The 20,151-nt window shown below is 38.4% G+C and overlaps 1 protein-coding gene across 3 annotated transcripts; it reads right to left on the bottom strand.

Moving 5' to 3' along the window:
- Positions 1-170: 170 nt before the first annotated feature.
- HDAC10 (histone deacetylase 10) lies at positions 171-19,883 on the bottom strand. 3 transcript variants are annotated; one of them, XM_071552544.1, is made up of 21 exons: positions 19,310-19,883; positions 19,013-19,084; positions 18,055-18,189; positions 15,786-15,882; positions 15,029-15,126; positions 14,844-14,948; positions 14,594-14,662; positions 13,862-13,988; positions 13,318-13,383; positions 12,976-13,035; positions 12,045-12,134; positions 10,686-10,792; positions 9,155-9,222; positions 8,415-8,685; positions 7,683-7,773; positions 6,007-6,092; positions 5,189-5,242; positions 4,481-4,565; positions 3,873-4,058; positions 1,714-1,873; positions 171-1,024 (listed from the first exon to the last, which is right to left on the bottom strand). In XM_071552544.1, the coding sequence occupies exons 2-21, from the start codon at positions 19,075-19,077 to the stop codon at positions 999-1,001; spliced, it is 2,046 nt and encodes a 681-aa protein (XP_071408645.1). In that variant the 5' UTR covers positions 19,078-19,084; positions 19,310-19,883; the 3' UTR covers positions 171-998. The 3 variants fall into 3 exon arrangements, with proteins under 3 accessions (XP_071408645.1, XP_071408646.1, XP_071408647.1); XM_071552545.1 differs by having other exon boundaries at positions 19,013-19,079; XM_071552546.1 differs by lacking the exons at positions 19,013-19,084; positions 19,310-19,883 and having other exon boundaries at positions 15,782-15,882; positions 18,055-18,142.
- Between the last annotated feature and the right edge of the window lie 268 nt (positions 19,884-20,151).

Below are 20,151 nucleotides of genomic sequence, written 5' to 3'. Positions count from 1 at the left end.
GTTCGCGTTCCTGCAGCACGCACCTTTAACGCTGTCGCCACGCAGCTGACAAAAAATAACACACTGGCGCCAGAAAGCAGCGAGCCGCGCCTGTCCCGAGCTTCGGAAGGCAACTGGAGCCTTGTGACAGTATTTAAAAACAAACGCAGGAGTACACATTTTTTCCCCCCTCTTAATTCACGTTTATTAAAGGTCGTAGAAAAATACATATCAAAAAAACACATCATCCAAACACTAGAAATTCAGTTCAAGTAAAGAGGATTTCTCAGAAACTTCTCAGAAAATGCTTTTTCCCTGGGAAAAAAAAAAGGCAGGCATTCAAGGGAGAGTGGGAGATGGAAGAAGGAACAGAACAAAGCTCCTGTAAGGAAAAGATTTGAAGCTAAAGTTTGGTCTTTGCCCAGTTTCCAATTTAAATTTTTTGAGTTCAAAGTTTCAAGAAATTCTAAACTGAAACAGAGTATTTTCATGTTTTTCAGCTTTTGTTAGTGGTTTCACATGGCATTTGTTTTCTTTTGAAAAAGGTTTTAATATCAAAATGTTAAGGGTGGGTATCATTTCCCATCCAGTAATATCTGAAAACCAGAGCAAATGAGAAGGGAAGCACTTGGAACAATTAAAAAAAGGCCTGCAAGGACAGATTTAGTTATTCATATTAATATATAAAAAGCTGATTCCAGTACCAACACCAGTAAAAACATAATTTGCAGTGTCTGAAATCAAAAGGGCACATTATTGAAGTCACAATCTCAGAAAACTGCTCTTGAAAATAATCCTTAAGTCATATCTGGAATGTTGCAGAACAAGGCATACTATGGCTATTGCTTTGGGGTGTTTGTTTAATTTTGAGAAACTACATGATGTAGCTGCCTTAGGCCACTACTACAACTCTGGGGACTTGCAGTTTTTATTTCTTATATAGACAATTTTCCTTTTGAAAGGAGAGTAGAGTGAAGTCCTCATATTTTCCTTTTCTTCTTTGTAAAATGATTCTGAAGTCAGTTTCTTGAAATTCCATCCTTCACTGAAAACAACAGCAATAAAAAAACCAGTTATTAATCAAGCTCATACCACAATTCCTGAGCCTGTAAGAACATTTTTATTGGAACCAGACCCCGGTCTTGGCCACTCCTGGAAGAAAGCAGGGCATTTTCTTTTAGAGAGATATGATCTTCTTTATAATTGCTTTTCCTGCTGCAAAACAAAAGTCATTCTGCAGAAAAATGTTTCTAGACCAGTATGCTTGAAAACATACATACCTGCGTAGCCTGATTCCTATACAAATGCAGTGCCTGATCCTCAGTTCTTTGTGACTGTACTTGCAGCATTACTAATCTCTATTGAGTTATGTGATGTTATTTGTGGACAAGTTGAACATATAAAAATGTCATTGATTTGGTACTATATGCAGATAACACATTAGCAATCAGAGTCAGTGCACATCTTGTTACCCATTCTTTAGGCACATATTATTTTGGTAGTTTTGTTCCAAAATTTTGGAGGAACAGTATTCAAGGTCCCAATGGTATAGTTATTATACTATGACATTCTGGCTTTCTGGCTAAACATTCAGTTTCATCATTTTCACAGTAGATCAATCTACTCCCACTGATTTTAATATCCCACTGACCTACAGGACTCAGCTGTATTTTACATTTTTTTCAGAAATCTACGCATGTTTATAAGAATTTAAGATAAAACCAGGCAACTTACCTGAACACTGAAGCATTTTCCATTCCTGCTCAAACTGGTCTCTTAATCTTTTTATTTCATTTACTTTTTCTTGGCTAGGAGGTACATAAACTCCAAAGGCAGGCAGAGAAGCACCCACTAATGCTTTGGCAACACTTTGCATTAAATTTATCTCTGTGTCCTAATTAAGAAGAAAAAAACCACTCCTGTGAACCAAACACTCTTTGTTTCAGTGATACATGAAATTATTTTAAAACAAACTTTTGTCATTGAACTGCTAATATTAGTAGCAAGAATGAGCAACTTCCCATTTTCAAAGAAAAGCCTGTAAAAATGGAGTTTTTTCTGAAAAAAGTAAATTAATTTTTATCTGTTGTAAAACTTGTTTCTTTCAGATAGAGAAAGAATATCATTCTTCCTCTTATGATTGAAAAGAAATATACTGGGTTAAGGACAAAAAGTGTTATGAGGGAAGTAGAGCACGGAGCTTATTTAGTTCACGCATCATTTACTTTCTGTGAGTGGAAAATGGTGGTGTATTTTGCTTCATCAAGAAGTGACTGTTTCGGACATCTCACAGTCTAAATCAAAATCATTTGCTTGCAGAAATTGTATTTTGAAATGCTGATGGTACATGAAGATAATATGTGGAAGACTGTAACCCTATTTTAAGCGATAGAAGCATTTTTTCAGTTTTCTGAAAAGCCAAGAACATCCATTATAAAATCCCCACATATTACATAATCCTGTTATGGAGCTACCTGCAGAATACCAATATAAAAGTATCCATAATTGTTTTCAAGATGTATGCCTTATTTCAGTGTTTACACTTCAGATCATCAGTAGTTTTCTCCATTTCATACTCCTTATTAGTAATGTGTAAATACACTGTTTATATATACTGCATATCAATATACAAATTATTTTAGCTTAGATAATGTGTGTCAGCATTGTAAACTAAATAATTTATTCTATAGGTTTTCTCAAATGTTATGTCAAAATCCACTTAATTGGCAGCTTAATTAATAGCGTAGCTTTAATTGGATACTACCTGGTGACCAGATTAGAATAAGCATATGTGAACAACTGTTTGATGTTTCTCATTAAGAACTAGAAGGCATAAAAGCAATCAAAAGTTACTGTTTCACAGATCACATAGACAAATTTTCTGACAATCACAGGGTGCTGGACAGGTCAAGTGTAAAGTGAGATCCCTAAGAGATTAGATAAATTCATGGAAGATACGTTCACTGGCACTGATCACTAGTCTGGATACAGCCTCCAACTTCCTAAGTTTAGAAGTTCTTAATGTGGTAGCATAAGGAAAAAAACTAGACTAGGAAAAGATCCAGATATGTTACTTTCTTTCTCACACTCTCTATCAGAAACACAAAGCTGTGGTAGACTGGCCCTCAATTTTGTGTTATGACAATTTAGTTTACTTGAAGGATATGTGCCACTCTGATTTATCTTCTGCATGCTGGAAGTCATTTGTGACAACATATAGCATGGAGAGAAGAGAGGAAATTTAGTGATCCATGATGAACAGGACAATGGGCTGCTTTCAATCACATTTGATGTAAAGAGGCCAGGTGATTTAACGGACAGTAAGTGCCTCTTTTCAGGAGACAACTTTGAGCTGTGAATCCCTGATGGGTGGAAGTTGTGGCAAACTGTCAGATCATCTGTGGTCTACAGACATAACCATGGGCTTGCATTCATGCCTCAGCTTCTCCATCACGCAGGCTGCCTATGGCTTGGTGTGCATCTGTGTCTTGTCTTGTTCTCAGGACAGAAAAAACTTGGGCATTTTGTGCTGTGAACTCTGGGGTAGCAAAGACAGGACAGACACAGCCAATATCAGAAAAAAAATTCTTTACAGAGAGAGTAATCAGGCATTGGAATGGGCTGCCCAGAGAGGTAGTGGATTCACCATCCCTGGAGGTTTTGAACCTGAGACTGGACGTGGCACTGAGTGCCATGATCTAGTAAATGGACTGGAGTTGGACCAAGGGTTGGACTTGATGATCTCGGAGGTCCTTTCCAACCCAATCAATTCTATTATTCTATGAATATTTTCTCCTGGGCAGCTTGATGCAGTTCATACCAGGCATGCTGCTGCTTGATTCGAGTTCCATCCCAGACACTTGGAAGCACCACAGCTTAGCACCACTTCTTACCTTGATCACAGCAAAAATTCGAGACTCAGCTAATCCTTGTAGTAAACCAAAAAGTAGAGAAATCCCGCTTATTTCAAGGTTCCTGTTTGGTCCAACAGCTATTACTGTTAAGTTTGGTTGATAACTATATGCTACAGGAAGAATGAATCCAAGTACGGCAGAGAAGAAGTCATTTCCTTCAGCATCCTTTAACAACAACATGACATTCTTTAGCAGAAATGTAAAGCTCCAAATTCACAGGCATAAAACAAAACAAAGAGGTGAATCTCAAAAAGCTTCCGATTGACCTAGGACACAGTATACCGATTTATTTTCCCAGTGATTTTTATATTAAGCATGCAGACTATTCATCTTTTCCTTAGTGTCTTCACACTGTAACTCTGCCTTGATGTTATGGAAGGTTTCCTCAAACCTATGCATTCTAATACTCTAAAGTTAGGTAAAGGAGTAGTACCCTGGCAAGGGCAAGTAAAGGAAACATTTTTCAAAGTTCCAAACTAGAGTGTGGGGATGTAATTCTCAGTGTCATTTTATGAATTTGTAAATATAATCTAATATTTCTGTTTAAAAATTTTTCCTCCTATGTTTTTTTAGGGAGCGAATCTTACCTCTTTCCAGTTTAGAGAAATATAGTGTTTGGAACTGGTCTTTCCAGAGTGTTCTTTCTCACAGATATGGATGATGAGCGTTTTTCTGTAAATAAAAACACATTTGAGTATTTAACCATCTCCCATTGGGATAAAAAAATATTTTTTTCAATCACTCTTTAAATACTAATTCACAGCAGAGGAGGAAATAACTGTTTTCATTACTACATGCCAAAATGTAAGCAACAATTAAAACTGAAATCCTTTTAATGGTATTTTTTAAAAAGAGGATTAAAGACTATGGGCAAATCACCTTCAAGTAAAAGGGGAAGTGGAAAAAAAGTTTTAAGAAAAGATTACTTCAATAAGGAACTCTGCATCAGCATGACGTGCCTCCTGCAGTTATGTAGGGGATACAACCTACATAATAATTGCCTTATTTTTTACTTTGTATCTTCAATATCCTATTTTCAATAAGAATTTAAATTTCAATTAATATAGAAGGACTATAATTTAAACCTATGACTAAAAGTATAAAGCAACATTTAGACATAGCAGTTTCTCTTTGAAGATGTATTAGGGAAAGTTCTGTCTTTTGCCTCAAGCTATACTTAATGAATGCCAAGTCATGACTGATTCCTTAGTGCAGATCTCATCACACATACAGACACTTCTGAACATTTACAAAGCCTGTAGGATCTGACTCCCTGAAGTTAAAAGAAATCTCACCCATCTTCTGTGTTTGGTATGATCTGCATGTCTCCAACAAATACACAAAGTACTCTGCAAGAAACAAAAAATAAACATACAATTAAATCTACAAGTAATTTTTTTCATTTAGTGACATTTGTATGAAAAGTATGCATAGATACATAAAAAAGAATGTAATTTTTTCTGAAATTGGTCCATTAAAAGTATAGATAAAGCACATTTAGGACAGTTCAAGGGAACGCCATTTCTCCCATGGAAAATCAAAACCAAGAGAATATCCCTAGGCCTAAACAAACTGAAATCTGACAAAGAAAATGCAGGCTAGCACAGCCATCATCCTTACACATGTTTTACCTTCCCTAAGGCCAAAGGCTTTTGCTGGCATATATGCTGTTATTTGGACCACACCTTGAAAATGCTATGCAAATGGACGTGGTATTTGTTTAAATCCCAAGGTTTTGCAGGCAGTTTGCTGTAGGGAAATGAGTAACATATGAAGAATGGAGAGAATATTGTCAGAAATGGATGGAAGAAGACAGGGAAGAAGCAGAACTGATGGGAATAGGGATAGACAGTGAATTTGAAGCTCCGGAAGTTTGAGAGTTGAATGTTGCAAAAGATTTTGTACAGGTTTTTGGTTTTGTTCCCTCCCTGTGGCTTCCACACCCCACCTTTGTTCCCCGTCATTTTGGGTTACTCTCTCACTGAGTGTGGAGGGTTTCCTTGGGAGCCAATTCCCCTCGGTCAGTTATCATTAGTTTGCCATACTCCATACACTTAGAATCACAGTTTAACATTCTGTCAAAGGGCTGCAAATGCAAAGAATACAAATTCACCTTTGAAGTCCAAAACGAACACAATGTCTTAGTGCAACAGCAGCAGAAACAGCAGATGTGGGTGATGCTGCAATTCCATTACATACCTGCAAAATACGTTCACTTAGAAGCAGTTAATGCTGCACAAGAACACGTCATTTTTTAAGTCTAACAACTGGTTTTTTACTTGTTTATATGTATCAAGGGATGCTAATGATCTACCATAGCAGGGTTAAGAAAATGTTATTAATTCATTTTCTATAGAAAGGCCATATTGGATTATTATGCCACAAGCTGTACTGTTACTTCAAAAGTATGGCTTTATGCTGAAAGGCAACTGTAAAAATAGCTCTTGCAGGGGAAAGCCATCTTTACTGATTCTCTACATAATCTACAGATTGGATATACTCAGCGTGCCTATAAGCAAACTTACAGTAGAAAATATATGCTACAAAAAGGAGGTTGTCCCCGAATTGTGACTCTTCCTTTAACCTAGACAAGTTATGCCTTTCTGGAAAATAAAACTGCAGTATTCCTCAGTCACCCTTTCAGTGTTATTTGTGTTGTGTAGTGCTTTGAACTCTACATGAAAGCAAAGCAAAAAATGTGTTTTCCCTCCTCGCTCCTCTTTGTGTTTGTCAGCACGAAAACTTAGATCTGCAACTCATTAAAAGTTCTATTTCTTTTTGCCTGTTACCATTTTTAAAAATCTATTTATAGGCTCTGTCCTGGAGCTGTATGCAGTCTGTTATGTCACAAACTTGTCCCCAAGATCTACATATGCAACTTCAAACAGCAAGAAGATGCCTTAGAAGCAAGAGGTCATTCTGGCAGTTACTCTTCTTGCAGGCCTAGTATTTTAAAGAGAGCTTTTCACTAAAAGGGAGAAAGTGTTTTATTAGGAAGTAACATTTTTTATTTGTTTGGAGTTGTTCTTTTTTGCCTCTCCCAAGTTTTTATACATGAATACAAAGATGCACCCTCTAAGCCTGCATTCTCTTCATTCCTGACTTTGCAAGAATCAAAATACTGAAATGCAATTACTGTATTCAGAATCACACCATGCAGTAGAACTGTTGAAAACACCACTGAAAGGGGTGCGTGAGCGGGTGCGTGAGCGGGTGCGTGAGCGGGTGCGTGAGCGCGCGCACATGGGTAAATCAAAATTTACTGTGTGTAAAGTGTTGTGCAAATGATGGTAACACGTGCAGCCCCACATAGCATGGTGTCTTGTAAAAGAAGGTAATGCAGAAATAAACTCTCTCCTAAAGACTGAAGACACAGGAAAAGTTTTGATATTTCTTCAATAAATAAAGAAAATAAATCGAGATTTCTCATTGCTGCTTACTGGTGTTTGATACACCAACTTCTGCACCCCTCAACTGGAAGAGTAAATGCCTGGCTCACCTGTAGGTCTGAGAGCTGTGAGAAGGTTCTTAATGACTCACGTGCTGTGACTATCTACAGAAAGTCTGGACAAGGACTTGTGCAAAGGCCATTAGAAAGATGTACTGTGGTTAACAACTCTACCTAAATATTTGTTTTCTCGTCTTGCATGATCACTCTCATAGCTAAGCACATTCCAGCTGAGATACTGGACCTGTGAGGTACACAATAACCAGTATCTGGACAACAATATGCAAAAATCAGAGAAATCCAACTCTGTCCCTAACCCCAAGATCAAAGCAATGTATTACCTCTTTTTTAAGTATTTTATCTAGGACGGGCAACATACTGCCAAGAGAGAGGAAAGTTTCATCTTCTTTCACAAGGTCTGCATAAAAGCCACTGTAAAACAAATTATATGAAGAAAAACTAGGTTAGAGCAATAATGTCTTTGAAGAGGACACTGATAAAGTATTTTGCACCTACTATTAAGGGTGTGCTTTTTGTATGGATGCTACACATTGGTTCTCAGAAACCTGGCTCTAAAAGGATGATGACAACACTGTTGGCCTGACAGTCTTGAGCTCTCTACATCTGTCTCCATTCTGCACCAAAAAGAAAACAAAAATGTCTGAAGATATTCAGGAAAAAGAGTTCTGGAGTTCTGTCAAAATTAGATTAAGACAAGATAAAAAGTTCAGTTTCTCAAAACAGAGCAGCTTTGTATTTTTCCAGATATAAAACTGAATACAGAGCTTTAAGGCACCTTCCTAGCAAAAACTCTTTCTAAATGTATACATTTGCATTAGCTGTCCTATCTCTACTGAAAGATTTTCAGAGAAAATTATTCTGATTAATTCAAAGATTTCAAGGCTATGAGTAACAAACAAAACAAACGGCTTTGTTTTTCAAAGGAAGGAATTCTGGCTATAATTGAGGAGACTAAGGCCAAAAAGGATGACCATGGCAGACACAGAGCTTGATGGCAGTCTGTACAGACTCAACCTCTTAATTATGTTGAAAATTAAATAGATAGGACCAACCTGACAAGAGCTTTTATTTCAGTTTTGTCCATTTCCTTCACCAAATGAAGAGGTACAGGGAGAAAATGTGCTAAACCTGTAGAATCAGTTGTTGCTGTTTTGATGGGAGGCACTGGAAACAGAGTATTTTTCATGTGCAGTTCCAAAAATTTTTCTACTTTGACTGTTTCATTGCTGTTAGTTATCTTAGACTCATGTTCCATGGAGGGATTTGAGCTAGCCTTCTTTAGTAGATGTGATTTGGTGCTCAAATTTTCTAAAAATGATGTGTCTAGATAAAAAGAAAGAGCAGTTTCACAGGTATTAATTCCTAAGCAATGTACTAATTTTTGAAAATGTTTATATACAAAATAGAGTACACTTGCATTAATAGTATTCATATTTACTTCCATGCACTAGCTCCAATGTTTCCTGCCACAGATGTTACTTTTTCAGTGCTACTACATTTGTTTTAATCTAGTGAAAGGTGATAAATGATAATAGATCTCACGCCTATATTTTTGACACAGAAAATGGCATCTTCAAACAAAGGGCTACTTTTTGGCATGATGTCTGCTGGCCTCAGAAGTTCTCTTCAGACCAGCTGAAGACGTGGCCTTGAATGAAACCTCACAGTGCTTCATCAGTCATTGATGAATAACTGCTTGTTCAATTATTTTAATCCACCAGTATCAATTATAATTTTAATTTCTGTATGAATCCATTTATTAATCACAGTTACTTGAAGAAAGGGAAATTACCTTCGTATGTCAACCATTTCCAGTAGGGTTTATGCGCTGCTCTCACATTTTGAATAGATTCAACAGCACTACAAAAGAAACCATATTAACAGTATAAGCAGGAATGAAAACAGAGGAAACATAACTGACCTCAACAAAAAAGCAAAACCAAAGAATCCAACTGAAAATGAACAAGCTCTGGTCTCTTCCAAGAATGCAGAACAGAAGGATAAAGAGAATGATAATCAATGGGCAGATTAATTGGAAAGATTAGATTTAGAGTGAAAAAAGAAAGAGGTGAAGAACACATGCAGCATGTATTGAGTGAAATCCCAACCCTACTGTTGGAGGAAGCACACCTGTCTGAGTTCAAGAAAGGAAAAATTTCTCCTGTCTGTCAATGTCAGAGATTTTATCTACACAATGTAAAGATTTAATTTGCTTCACTCAAAAGCAAGACACAATCTGTTCAGGAACCAAATAAATCACATTCTTTGCTATTCTTTGTGTTGAAATCTTCTTTTTATTATCACTGGTATTTGCAGCACTACGGGCAAACGGTCCTACTGTATTAGCCATCATACAAAAATAATTCAGGTCATGTTAAATCCAGAAGAAATTCTGTGTAGTTGGAAATTATTTGTAAGGTGTTCAGGAGCTGGACTGATACGTTGCATAAATATGTAAACAACTCTCGATTACCTGGGACGATAGACACCTGAGACACCACAGTTGATAGAGAAGAAAAAGAGGACACACTGGGACTATGGGATGCACTGACAGCAAAATAACTCCATCAGTTTACCAAAAGAAACTCAGCCCACAGCCAATGTATATCTACACTGCTTTCCTGACTGATCTGAGCTCTGAGTTTTAACTAACACAGCCAACTGGCAGGTGCTGCCACTGAAGTGCATGAGGACCATTACTGCTGGAAAAAGCACAGGGCAGCTACTGAACTGGGAGAGACTGAGGACAGAATATGGAGATGTGGAGGAGGTAGTACAGATAGGTAGACAGAAAGACACTGTTTTGATGGGAGACTGCTTCAGGCCCAAGGTTCAGAATGCTTTACTAGGTCAGATTCACCACTTTGCAAACACAGTCTTTGTGTCTCCAAAAAAGAAGGTAGACTTGAAATTTAATTATTTTGGTACAACTTTACACCATGAAGTGCCCCAAGCCACAATGCTCCAAATTCCAGAAACACACGGGTTCATCAAGACTGACTGCACAGCATCATCTCTTACTGATATGAGAAAGGTTAGCTCCAGCTGTACTACAGCGACTGAAGTGGCTCTGAGGGCTGAAGAACTAATCCTTGCAATTCCATACTTCCCATGTACTGGCTGACATTAACTGGCATTGCCCTGATTACAGCAGGATTGTCTCAGCTTAGAGTGAGATGAATTTCTGTAGGATAACAAAGCCAAAGGATAAAATGGCTCATGGTTTTATTCTGTAAGATCTCACAACTTGAAATAATTTCAGAAACAAAAGTATATAAAACTGTACCTTGGATGGGTTGTTCTAAAATTCTGTATATGCTTACCTCAGACAAGGTGCCATTTCTCCACTTACTTGAGGTACAGGATCTCCAAGCAACGTTTTTACAGTCATGCAGATTGATTCAGCCAATGATTTCAAGTGGTATCCACCCTAAAAAAAATACTTTGTGTCAACTAAGGGGCAAGTACTTCTAACATCTCTCTGCATATCATAATAGAAAATAAATTATATTTTTGAAATATCTCTACATTTACAGAAATGGAAGATGACATACAAATACATCTAAGTCAATGATTTTCAGTATGAAAACAGTAAGTTAGCGGCTACCTGCTGTACTTCACTGGCATCTCATGATTCAACTCACTTTATCATGGTTCAAATAACTTCAGAAATGAGTCATGACTTTGCCATGAAAACCCTGGAAAAATACACCTCCTCCACTCCCATCCACAACACGCCATCTTCAACATTTCTTGTGGAAGATTCCTTAGAAGGCAAATGCTATCACTGTCCTCTAAAATGTCTGCACAAGAGAAATCTCTGACAGCCTGACACTTTTAAGATGTGGTTGCCTAATGGTTTGGCAGAATTTGGAGAACAAGATGGATTTAAGACTGCTAGGTAGTATGTGGGGAGCAATCTATCACCTATGGAGCAGTCGTAGGAGTAGATGCTTATCTGCACTTCAGCTAGTAGGCAAAGATACCTGTAATAATCTACCAGAGAGAAGGATGGTGGAAGAAAGATCATGCAAATGAACAATTAATAAACAGTCAAATGAATCAATTAATAAACAGTTCACTCTTGAAGACCTTGATGGCAGCAGTTATTTCCACACACTTATTTATCTGAAAAGCCACCATTTTTCTAACATGCAGCTGAAATAGGGAGTTGAAATCTAGATTTCAAAAGGAGAAAACATTTTTAATTGTTTAAAAAAAGAAAAGAGATCTTCAAGAGCTTGCACAGAGGCTTTTAATGAAAAAAGAGAGTATTTTGTAAGTGCTCCATTAGTAATTAAGAGTATATTTAGGTTAAACTCTCCTGGAACAAGACGTATTTGTAAAAACATTGCTAATGCAGCTATTCACTAAATAAATTTTAACAAGTTCAGGACTGTCCAGAGCCGTAGACTAGTAACTGTTCACAAGAATTGAACAGATTTGTGAAGGAAGTTTTTTTGAATGATAAGCATACGGATCCTTTGTTTCAAAGGTTTGCGGTATAACAGCATAGTCCAGTCTTAGATATTTTTGCATTTCTGATACTCAAAAGCAAGACAAAACAAACAAAAAAAGACATTATTTCATTAAGAAGCTTTGCTTCCTAGCTTCTGGTTTGCCCTAAATGGCTCTAATACAAAGAGCCTCCCCCCCTGGGAGTACATTCCATAAGTCTTTACCTCTAGGATGACACACAGTTTTCCATTAGCTAACTGCATCAGAAAATGTGTAAGGTGGGCAAAGACCTCAGGAGTGGCATTCATCTGACCCTGAGTCAAACAAAAATTTTAAGAAATGAAACCTTGAATCAAGAACATTGATAAGAAACCTATACATATATGGCATAATTTGTCTTTACAAGTCTTGTAGTGTCTTGTGAACTCAGACCAGCTTAAAGACACAAACACGTATTTTTAGCTTGATGTCTTGGGTTGAGCTGGCAAAATGCCAAGTGTCCAAGACAGACAGAAAGAGTTCCTCCTCCCCCCAACCAGCCAAGGGAAAAAAAAGAGGGAGAGGAAAAAAACCCCCTCTAAACCAGGTTTATGCTGAAACTAACTACATGTATTTATACAGAAAAGAGAAAATTAAGAAGAAACTACAATATAACACACACTTACACAAGTTATGTATAACAAGAAATAACTTTCCACTCCCCAGTTAATACAAAGCCCATTACTCGAGATTCATAAGCACTCTAAAAGACACTTAGCAAGAAACAGAAAGAGTAACAACAAAATGTTTCTACTTCCCTGAAACTAAAACAAAATACGATGTAGCGGCAGCAGGAGCAGGGCCCAGCAGAGCAGAACTACTGCATCAGTCTTCTCTGCACTCCAGTCACAATGGAACTGACCTAACACCTCCCACTGCTGCACACATATCTTAAGTTTAGGTCATCTGGTGTGAAATACTTCCTTGGTTACCCAGTTAGGTGATAGCTGTCTCTCAATCCACATAGATTCTCTGAGCCTGCTAATTTGAGGCCTAGCTAAAACCACTACACTTGATCAAACTGAATTTCACTTAGCAAACACAGGACACTAGAGAGGTAGGAATACATTCTGAACAGATTCATGACTGACAACACAAAAAACACAAGTTACTTACTTCAGGGTCTCCAATTCCTGAATCATATCCAGAGGAAACAACAACCAGTTCAGGATCAAACTGTTATAAAACAGAGAGAGTTGTAGCACAGTCTTATGTCCTGTTTTCAATTTTGTACTGATTTCAACTGTCCCATGATCAGCTGTTATTTCAGTTAGAATATGAAACACAAATAAAGATTCTCCTTGAATAACTTATTAACCTTTTACACTATTTTCATCCTTGCTGGAAAAGATGCAGATATCGAATATTTAGAAGCCTAAAAAATTCCATAATACTTTTCAGTGGTACCTGCTTAAGAAGCACTTAGGAAGTAGTCCTCCTTTGGCAGTAAAAAATTACCTCAAAAGCCATTGGAAGCAACACGTGGAAAAATGCAGCAAGATAATCTGAATTTCCCATCCCAACCTGAAAAATATGAGAAACACTGGTCACATTTTCCTGTTGGAATGACAAATTTTCTAAGGTTCTTCAAGACTTCAGGGAAAGATAGGAAAAGTTAAAGATTTGTGAATCTTTTGAAGTCCAATAAAATAAACTATTTAAGTAAAGTGCATAAATATTCACCATTTTTAATCTTAAGAATGAGCTTCAGTTCTCTACTAAAAAAGAATGGATGTAACCATCTCCTGAAACACTTGCCCATTTGATGGCTAGGCAAGATACTCAAGTAAAAATGAATGTGTAAGTTTTTCTCTTCTTTTTTAAACATTATCAACTTCTGAACCATATTTTTCAGCAGACATTAGACTGACAGGAAGGATGTACACTGTGCTAAGACAATTGCCAAAGCAAGTGAAGTGGAGCACTTTTTCAGAAAGTGTTACATAAAGAATGAGCTACAAAGCTACTGTATGTGCTTCATTGTGCTATGAACAACATTTACCTTATTCCAAGGCAAATTTATGTTAAAACCTTTTCCTTTTCCCAGACCAACAGCATCATAATCAGATTCTTTGAGAGATGGCCAGAATTCCCGATGTTCATAACGATGCCAGGAAAAGTACAAAACACTAAAAAAAAAATCCAATTTGACAAAATGGTTCTAGATATTACTTTATAACCTAAACCTGCTGACTGTATTGCCAGAAAGCAAGAAAATAAAATCATCCTTTCCTCTTAGTTCTCTTAAAGGACTTGACTCTGAAAATTGGTCCTATGCTAAAATTAACCTAAAAATTAACTTGAAAAATATGTCTTATATGCATGCTCTCCACACAGATCAAAGACAAGGAATTTTCAGAACAGCAGACTTGTTTCCAGAACCTGCTTATAGGGCTTTTCCAAACACAATATAAAGCCCATGTATGTTATCCAGCTACTACTTGAAGATTTTAACTGAGAGATTCATGAATATAGAGAGTGGATGAATTACCTGAGTACTGGCAAACCAAAGTAATCATATTGCTAATTTTGTTTGTTATTCCTTAAAAAAAAAGTAAATTTGTTCTACTTTATTTTAATTTTCCCCCTCTATTTTATAACAAGTGAAAAACAGAGCGACTAAAATGTTTTGCATGATTCTAGTTTTAGAAGTTTAAGAAATCTTATTCTCTGTGGAGGCAAACAATCTTCAAACAGCTAACATAAAAAAAAGAAAAAGAAAAATCCTTCAAACCTTGGATCCTCTTCAAAGATATATTGAGTTCCTTGTCCATGGTGCACATCCCAGTCAACAATAAGAATTCTGTATAGATCAGTAAAAGAAAACATTCAGTGGAAATCTAAAGAAGGTACATGTGAAAAATATTTTTCTGAACCAAAAGGAACACAACACCTAGAAAGCTCTAGATATTAATCTAAAGCAGTACCATATCAAACTGTTATTTGCATATGATAAGCTCCTCTAGAGTCAACCAAGCACTTACCTCTGTAGACCATATTTCAGTTTTGCATATTCTGCTGCAATAGCAACATTGTTGAACAAACAGAAGCCATTAGCTGCGTTTCTCTGGCTGTGGTGACCTGGAGGTCTGAACCAAAGTTTTAGAAAGTTATTCACAACAAAAGAGATTTTGCCAAGAAGCGAAAACTTTCTCAGGTATTTTCTTACCTTACTAATGCCATTCCATTGTGCACCTTCCCTGACATCACAGCATCCACCAGCTGCAAAGTTGCTCCTACTGCTAGTCTGGCACAGCGGTAGGTGTTCTGAAAAAGAGACAATCATTGTTGTCATAATTACTCATCAACTGAAACTAGTCACAAATGACATGCTTTAGCATCCCAACAGTAAACTGTCTTGATATAATTCTATATAGCTGAAGCTGTATGAAGATAGTTGAAACTGAACTTTACAACATAGGTTTCAATGTGCTTTCCACTAGGATCACGTGTGATCACCAGATCCTTTATAAGGATACTCTTTGTGGAGCAGTTAAGAAACATGAGATGGACATACTGAGTGGAATATTATGGCATCTTGGAAAATAAGAAATGAAACCCTATTAGAAACAAAACACAGCAGACTTCATCTTCATTACCTGGCACATTTAAGAGCAATTGTTACCAAAATGTGATTTGCAGGTCATGAGTGGTCTCCAGTCACAATAAGAGACAAAAATAGAGCCAAAATTTGAGTAGTGCACTATTCTGTCATGTTACAACTACAGAATAGATGACACGACACTTAACCAATTTAAATTACAGCATTATAATAAACTTGAAACAGATAACATCACAAATAAATGTGAGACTACTTCAATAGCAAAAAATGTATTGCCAATTTCCCCTAGAAAAGTGCCACTCAGATGCAATAACACAAATACTTGTAGATCCTGATAGAGGAAACAGTTTAACAACTTACACACCGGATGAAAGAAAAAAGCATCATAATTTTCAGAGACTTTTTTCAGCTCCTCCTTGTTCATTGTCTGAGTGCTTTTTGCTACTTCCAAGTGCTCTGAACTGCAGAGGAGAGATTCACACAACACTTAATTAAGCAACTAGAAAGTTGGGGGTTTTTTTAATGCAGAATGCAGTTAGAAGTAAGAGAGCATATGTTAAAATGGGCTTTCTGTGAGACTTCACAAGTCCAATAGGGTACTCTGGAATGCTAGTTGCAGGATATAGTAAAAAAGTAAGGAGTGCTAGGAAAGCAAGGGTTCTTGGATGTCTTAAGAGTACAACATTTTTTCTCTCTTTCTCAATGGTAAGAGCAACTAGTCTTGCTTTCAAAAAAATGTGCTTTGTTTATCATGCAACCATCTATTTTGTAATCCACGATACATATAGACACCATCTCAACAAGAACTAAACTGGAATTTTGACAGTCATCAGTGTGAATTACAACTCTGAGAATGTTTATCTAGTCCTATCTCGGTCTATGAAAAATAAGCATTTAAATGAATCCCTTATTAGGTGTCTACTAACTTCCTCTCTTCAGTGGTTCAAGAGTACAATAAGACACTGACATCAGTGTTCCCCCAGTTCTCTGTCACTGATCTTCCACCCTTCTCTAGCAAGCTGGAAAGGGAGGCTGATGGCATCCCATCTGTGTCCTAATTTATATATGCATTTCTCTAGGTGGACAACACCAAAGTAGCCAGAATTTCACAAAATAAATGAGATGTGCTAGTGCTGCCTAATAGAAATAAATAGTGACTTCCAAATGAAGGCATTAACAGGAATAAACCCATATAAACATGAATGACTATGTAGTTACTCGTCTAACTTCCGCAGCAGCCTCATAACTAACTGTAAGCACAAATAAAATACTTTTAGAAGAGTTATAAATTTGTTTCAGTCTAGAAGTGTTTTAGAGAGGAAGGAGCTTTGTATCTCTAGCTTACCTATGGAAACCCAGACAGTGAAGTGATTTGCCCCAGTTTTCTAGCAGGAGCAAACCAACTGGAAACAGTGATCAAGCCTCATACCCAATGAGCAATGTATTTACCATGAAGTTAAATTATAATGGTACACAGCACTAATTGTAGTCTAACAAACATGTTTTTAGAAAAAAATACTAGTTTGGAATCTGAAAATTCATAGGATCAAGATATTGTCCTGTTCACAGGTGTCAGGGCCCTGGGTGCATTCCTTCCCTCCTGGGGTTTGGCTGCTGAGTCCAGAACAAGCAGAGACAATACAATTGGTCACCTTGAACGACAGCACTGGAAGGCGCCTCAGCAGAGGCACCCTCTAAACCGCTCTACTAAGAAGCTTCAGGAGACACTGCCCCTCCTCCCCTTGGCTCTTGCTTCCAAAATAAGGTTCTCACTCTTGGGTACATTGCAACTGTGTTGCATAGCCATGTTTGTGTTTGGCCATGAACCCCCTTAATCTGGACCTGGGCCCTGACCTGTGAACTGACTCTTCAGCTTCACCTCAGACCTGCCATGTCACTATAGCCTTGTTGGGCAGTCTAAACTCATGGCTGAATCCAATCCGGGTAGCATTGCTGGACCTGTACTGCTCACTGTGCTGTGGGATTGTGCCCTTGTCCACAAACCTACTGCCTCTGGCTGCTCTGTCATCACCCTCTGCTCCCAACTCCTCTTGCCTTACAGAGAGGGCTGCCCTTGCCACTCCTTGACAAGGGCAAATGGGCACATAAGTAACATGCACAATTATCTTCAGCTCGCTGCAGAACCATCACACTGAGGTCAAAGTGCCAGAGAAGACTTCATTGCTGTGACTGCCCAGAACAGGCTGGCTGCTGTTCCTCTGAACTCCACCACCCTGCAGAATTAGCTGCAAAGTTTTTTCTGTTTGGTCCTTTTTATCTCAAAGATACTTGGATATTTTATTATCTTTCTAAAGAAATACCCATTTTTCTACACTTTTCAAGGTCTTGTGCCAATTTTTTTACAAGTTTAGTTTTATTCTTATGTATTAATCAGCATTTTGTCATTTAAGATCTCAAAGAATGAGAATGGGGATTTAGTGGAATAGCAGATTCATAATTCAGCACCTACCATATGCAACATTATTCATCTAACTTTCAATGTGACAAATTTTCCACCAAAATTAATGGAAGTCATTGAATTTTAGAGCAGACCTTTTCAAATGCATCAAAATATGACCTAGAGGTACAAGCTCTGCTGTTTCACTGAATTAATCTGAGGTTATATTTCAGACCTGTGAACCAACAGGATCTCCTCCTCACTTCCTTCTCTGGCAGGCACACGGACACATCTTTCCACAAGGTGGTAACGTTTAAGCTGCTCATAGGAGGATGAAAGTCTTTCTGGCACTTCAATATCACAAATGGGACTAAAAATAACCAATAAACATATTACTATAATAGTACAGCATCACAGCTAACAAATACAATTCATAAAGCCTAGCTTTTAACTTTGCATTGTAAGAAGATTCCTTACCCTCAAAAAGGGAAACATAAGCATAAAAGAAAAATAAAATCTTTAAACACTTTCTGGTTTGGAACCAAGTCAGAAATTGATTCTAAAATATGCAAGGAAAAAAAGTTCTTAAAACAAAAATCCCTATACAGTAATATCATTTTTTGCTTCATCTCTTACAGTTGAAAGTTGCAGTGCTTAACTACAGAAATAAAAGCTGTAGATTACAATGAAGGTGAACAGAGGAGAAGAAGGTTTGGGAGAGAAGACAGGGTTGGATTGTTACTCTGAGCACTGCAAAGGAACTGGTCTAACTTATGTAAATTTAAGCAAGTGGCATACACCAATTTCTAACTGAATTTAATTGATGAGTTTCAGCTGAGTGAGTGTATCTACATACTTTTTTCCAAGATGAATGATACTTTATAAATTAGCTCAAAATACCTTATTTAGGGGACTACTCAGATGCCTCATGCTAATACTTCTTGTTAAAGCCTCCCAGATTGGAGGGTACAGCCTCTCCAATCCAATTTCAGATTATCCTTACAGTGTATCTAGATACAAAGCAGGAATAATTTTTTTTTCTCCAAAAGGAAAGACTTCCTATTTACTAGGACAATAACAGGGTACCTATCGCTAGGTATTTCCTATAATGTTTACAGAAAATGCATTTAGTTGGTACTTCTTTCACAAGACCCAATAAGAATCTATTCCTAAAAACAACAGCAGTGACTTACTCATTCCAAAGCAGTTTGTGAGTGGTCATCTCCTCATCATAAATCAGTGCTGTTCCTGAAGCCATTGCTACACTGAGCAAAACAAAACCCCAACACACATATTTCAGATGGGAAGTAAACTTAATCTTACAATAGTATTATAATAGCTAGTGAGCATTTAAGTACAGAGCCTATCTGCTTGCATGACAATTTTGCACTTTACACTTTGCATTTACAGAATGAAATAAAAAACATTTAGGATTTAGATTCTGACAGAACTGAGGAGCAAGGCAGCAGCAGAAAGCTAATGGCACCGACCTGGAAACTGGATGCAGGCAGGCAGGATTCTCAATCGCCCCAGTGCTTAAGCCCTCGGCGCTGGCACTCCAGTTGCGGGGGAAGGGGGCTCAGGCCACCTGGCCAAGCCCCACAGCCCACGCTCGGAGCCTCACCAGCCCGGTGTAGCTTCAGGCACAGGCTCACCGGCCTCGGCCGAGGCCAAGCCAAACGGGTACTTGTGAAAACTTGCGCCACAAAGCCACAAAGTACGGACAACAGGACTTCATCCACCACGGACACAAATCAATTACAGGAATCTGCTGCTTTTAAAACTTCATCAGTCTTTCAAACTTCCAAGAGATGCACTGCGGAAAGAGGAAAAAGCGACGCGGGGGCAGCGGGAGCGAGCGCGGAGCCGGAGCCGCCGAGGCCGCGCTTCCCTGGGCCGCGGGCCCGCTCCGCTGGTCGCCTCCCGGCCCCGGGGAAGTCTGGCCGCGTCCGGGGAAGCCTGACAGGCTCCGGCAGCCTCTGGCAGCCACACGCGAAGCCTCCCAGACCCCGCGGACGACCCACAGCTTCTGAAAGGGGAAGGGCAGGAAGGGCGGTGCGTCCGGCCCGGCGTGGCTGTGGGAGTGCCTATGGGAGCCCCGCCCCGGGAGCGCCTTTCGGATCGCCGAGTGGGAGTGCCGAAGGGCGAGTCACCGGTGCACACCTGCTCGTCACCGCTGCGCACCTGCTCGTAACCGCTGCACACTGGGCCCGACGGGACAGCGACAGGGACACGGCGTGGTCGGGCCCGGGGGAGTGCAACCGCTGTAAGGGTTTTCGTGTGGAACTGACCGCAGAGCACAACATCCCACAGCTCCAGGCTGTGTGGTATC

This window comes from Pithys albifrons, chromosome 3 (assembly GCF_047495875.1).
Source record: "Pithys albifrons albifrons isolate INPA30051 chromosome 3, PitAlb_v1, whole genome shotgun sequence".
In the NCBI taxonomy this organism is placed as follows: domain Eukaryota; kingdom Metazoa; phylum Chordata; class Aves; order Passeriformes; family Thamnophilidae; genus Pithys; species Pithys albifrons.
The sequence above is the reverse complement of the archived record's forward strand: the minus strand, read 5'-3'. Positions and strand labels throughout refer to the sequence as shown.

Excerpts from the sequence above, each read along its gene's own strand:
- HDAC10 (XM_071552544.1), bottom strand. The coding sequence starts at position 19,077 with ATGGCTTCAGGAACAGCACTGATTTATGATGAGGAGATGACCACTCAC. Across the intron at positions 13,989-14,593 it reads ATCTTTGAAGAGGATCCAAG|TGTTTTGTACTTTTCCTGGC; the intron begins GTTTGAAGGATT and ends TTTTTTTTTTAG. Across the intron at positions 1,025-1,713 it reads GAAAATGCTTCAGTGTTCAG|TGAAGGATGGAATTTCAAGA; the intron begins GTAAGTTGCCTG and ends TGTTGTTTTCAG.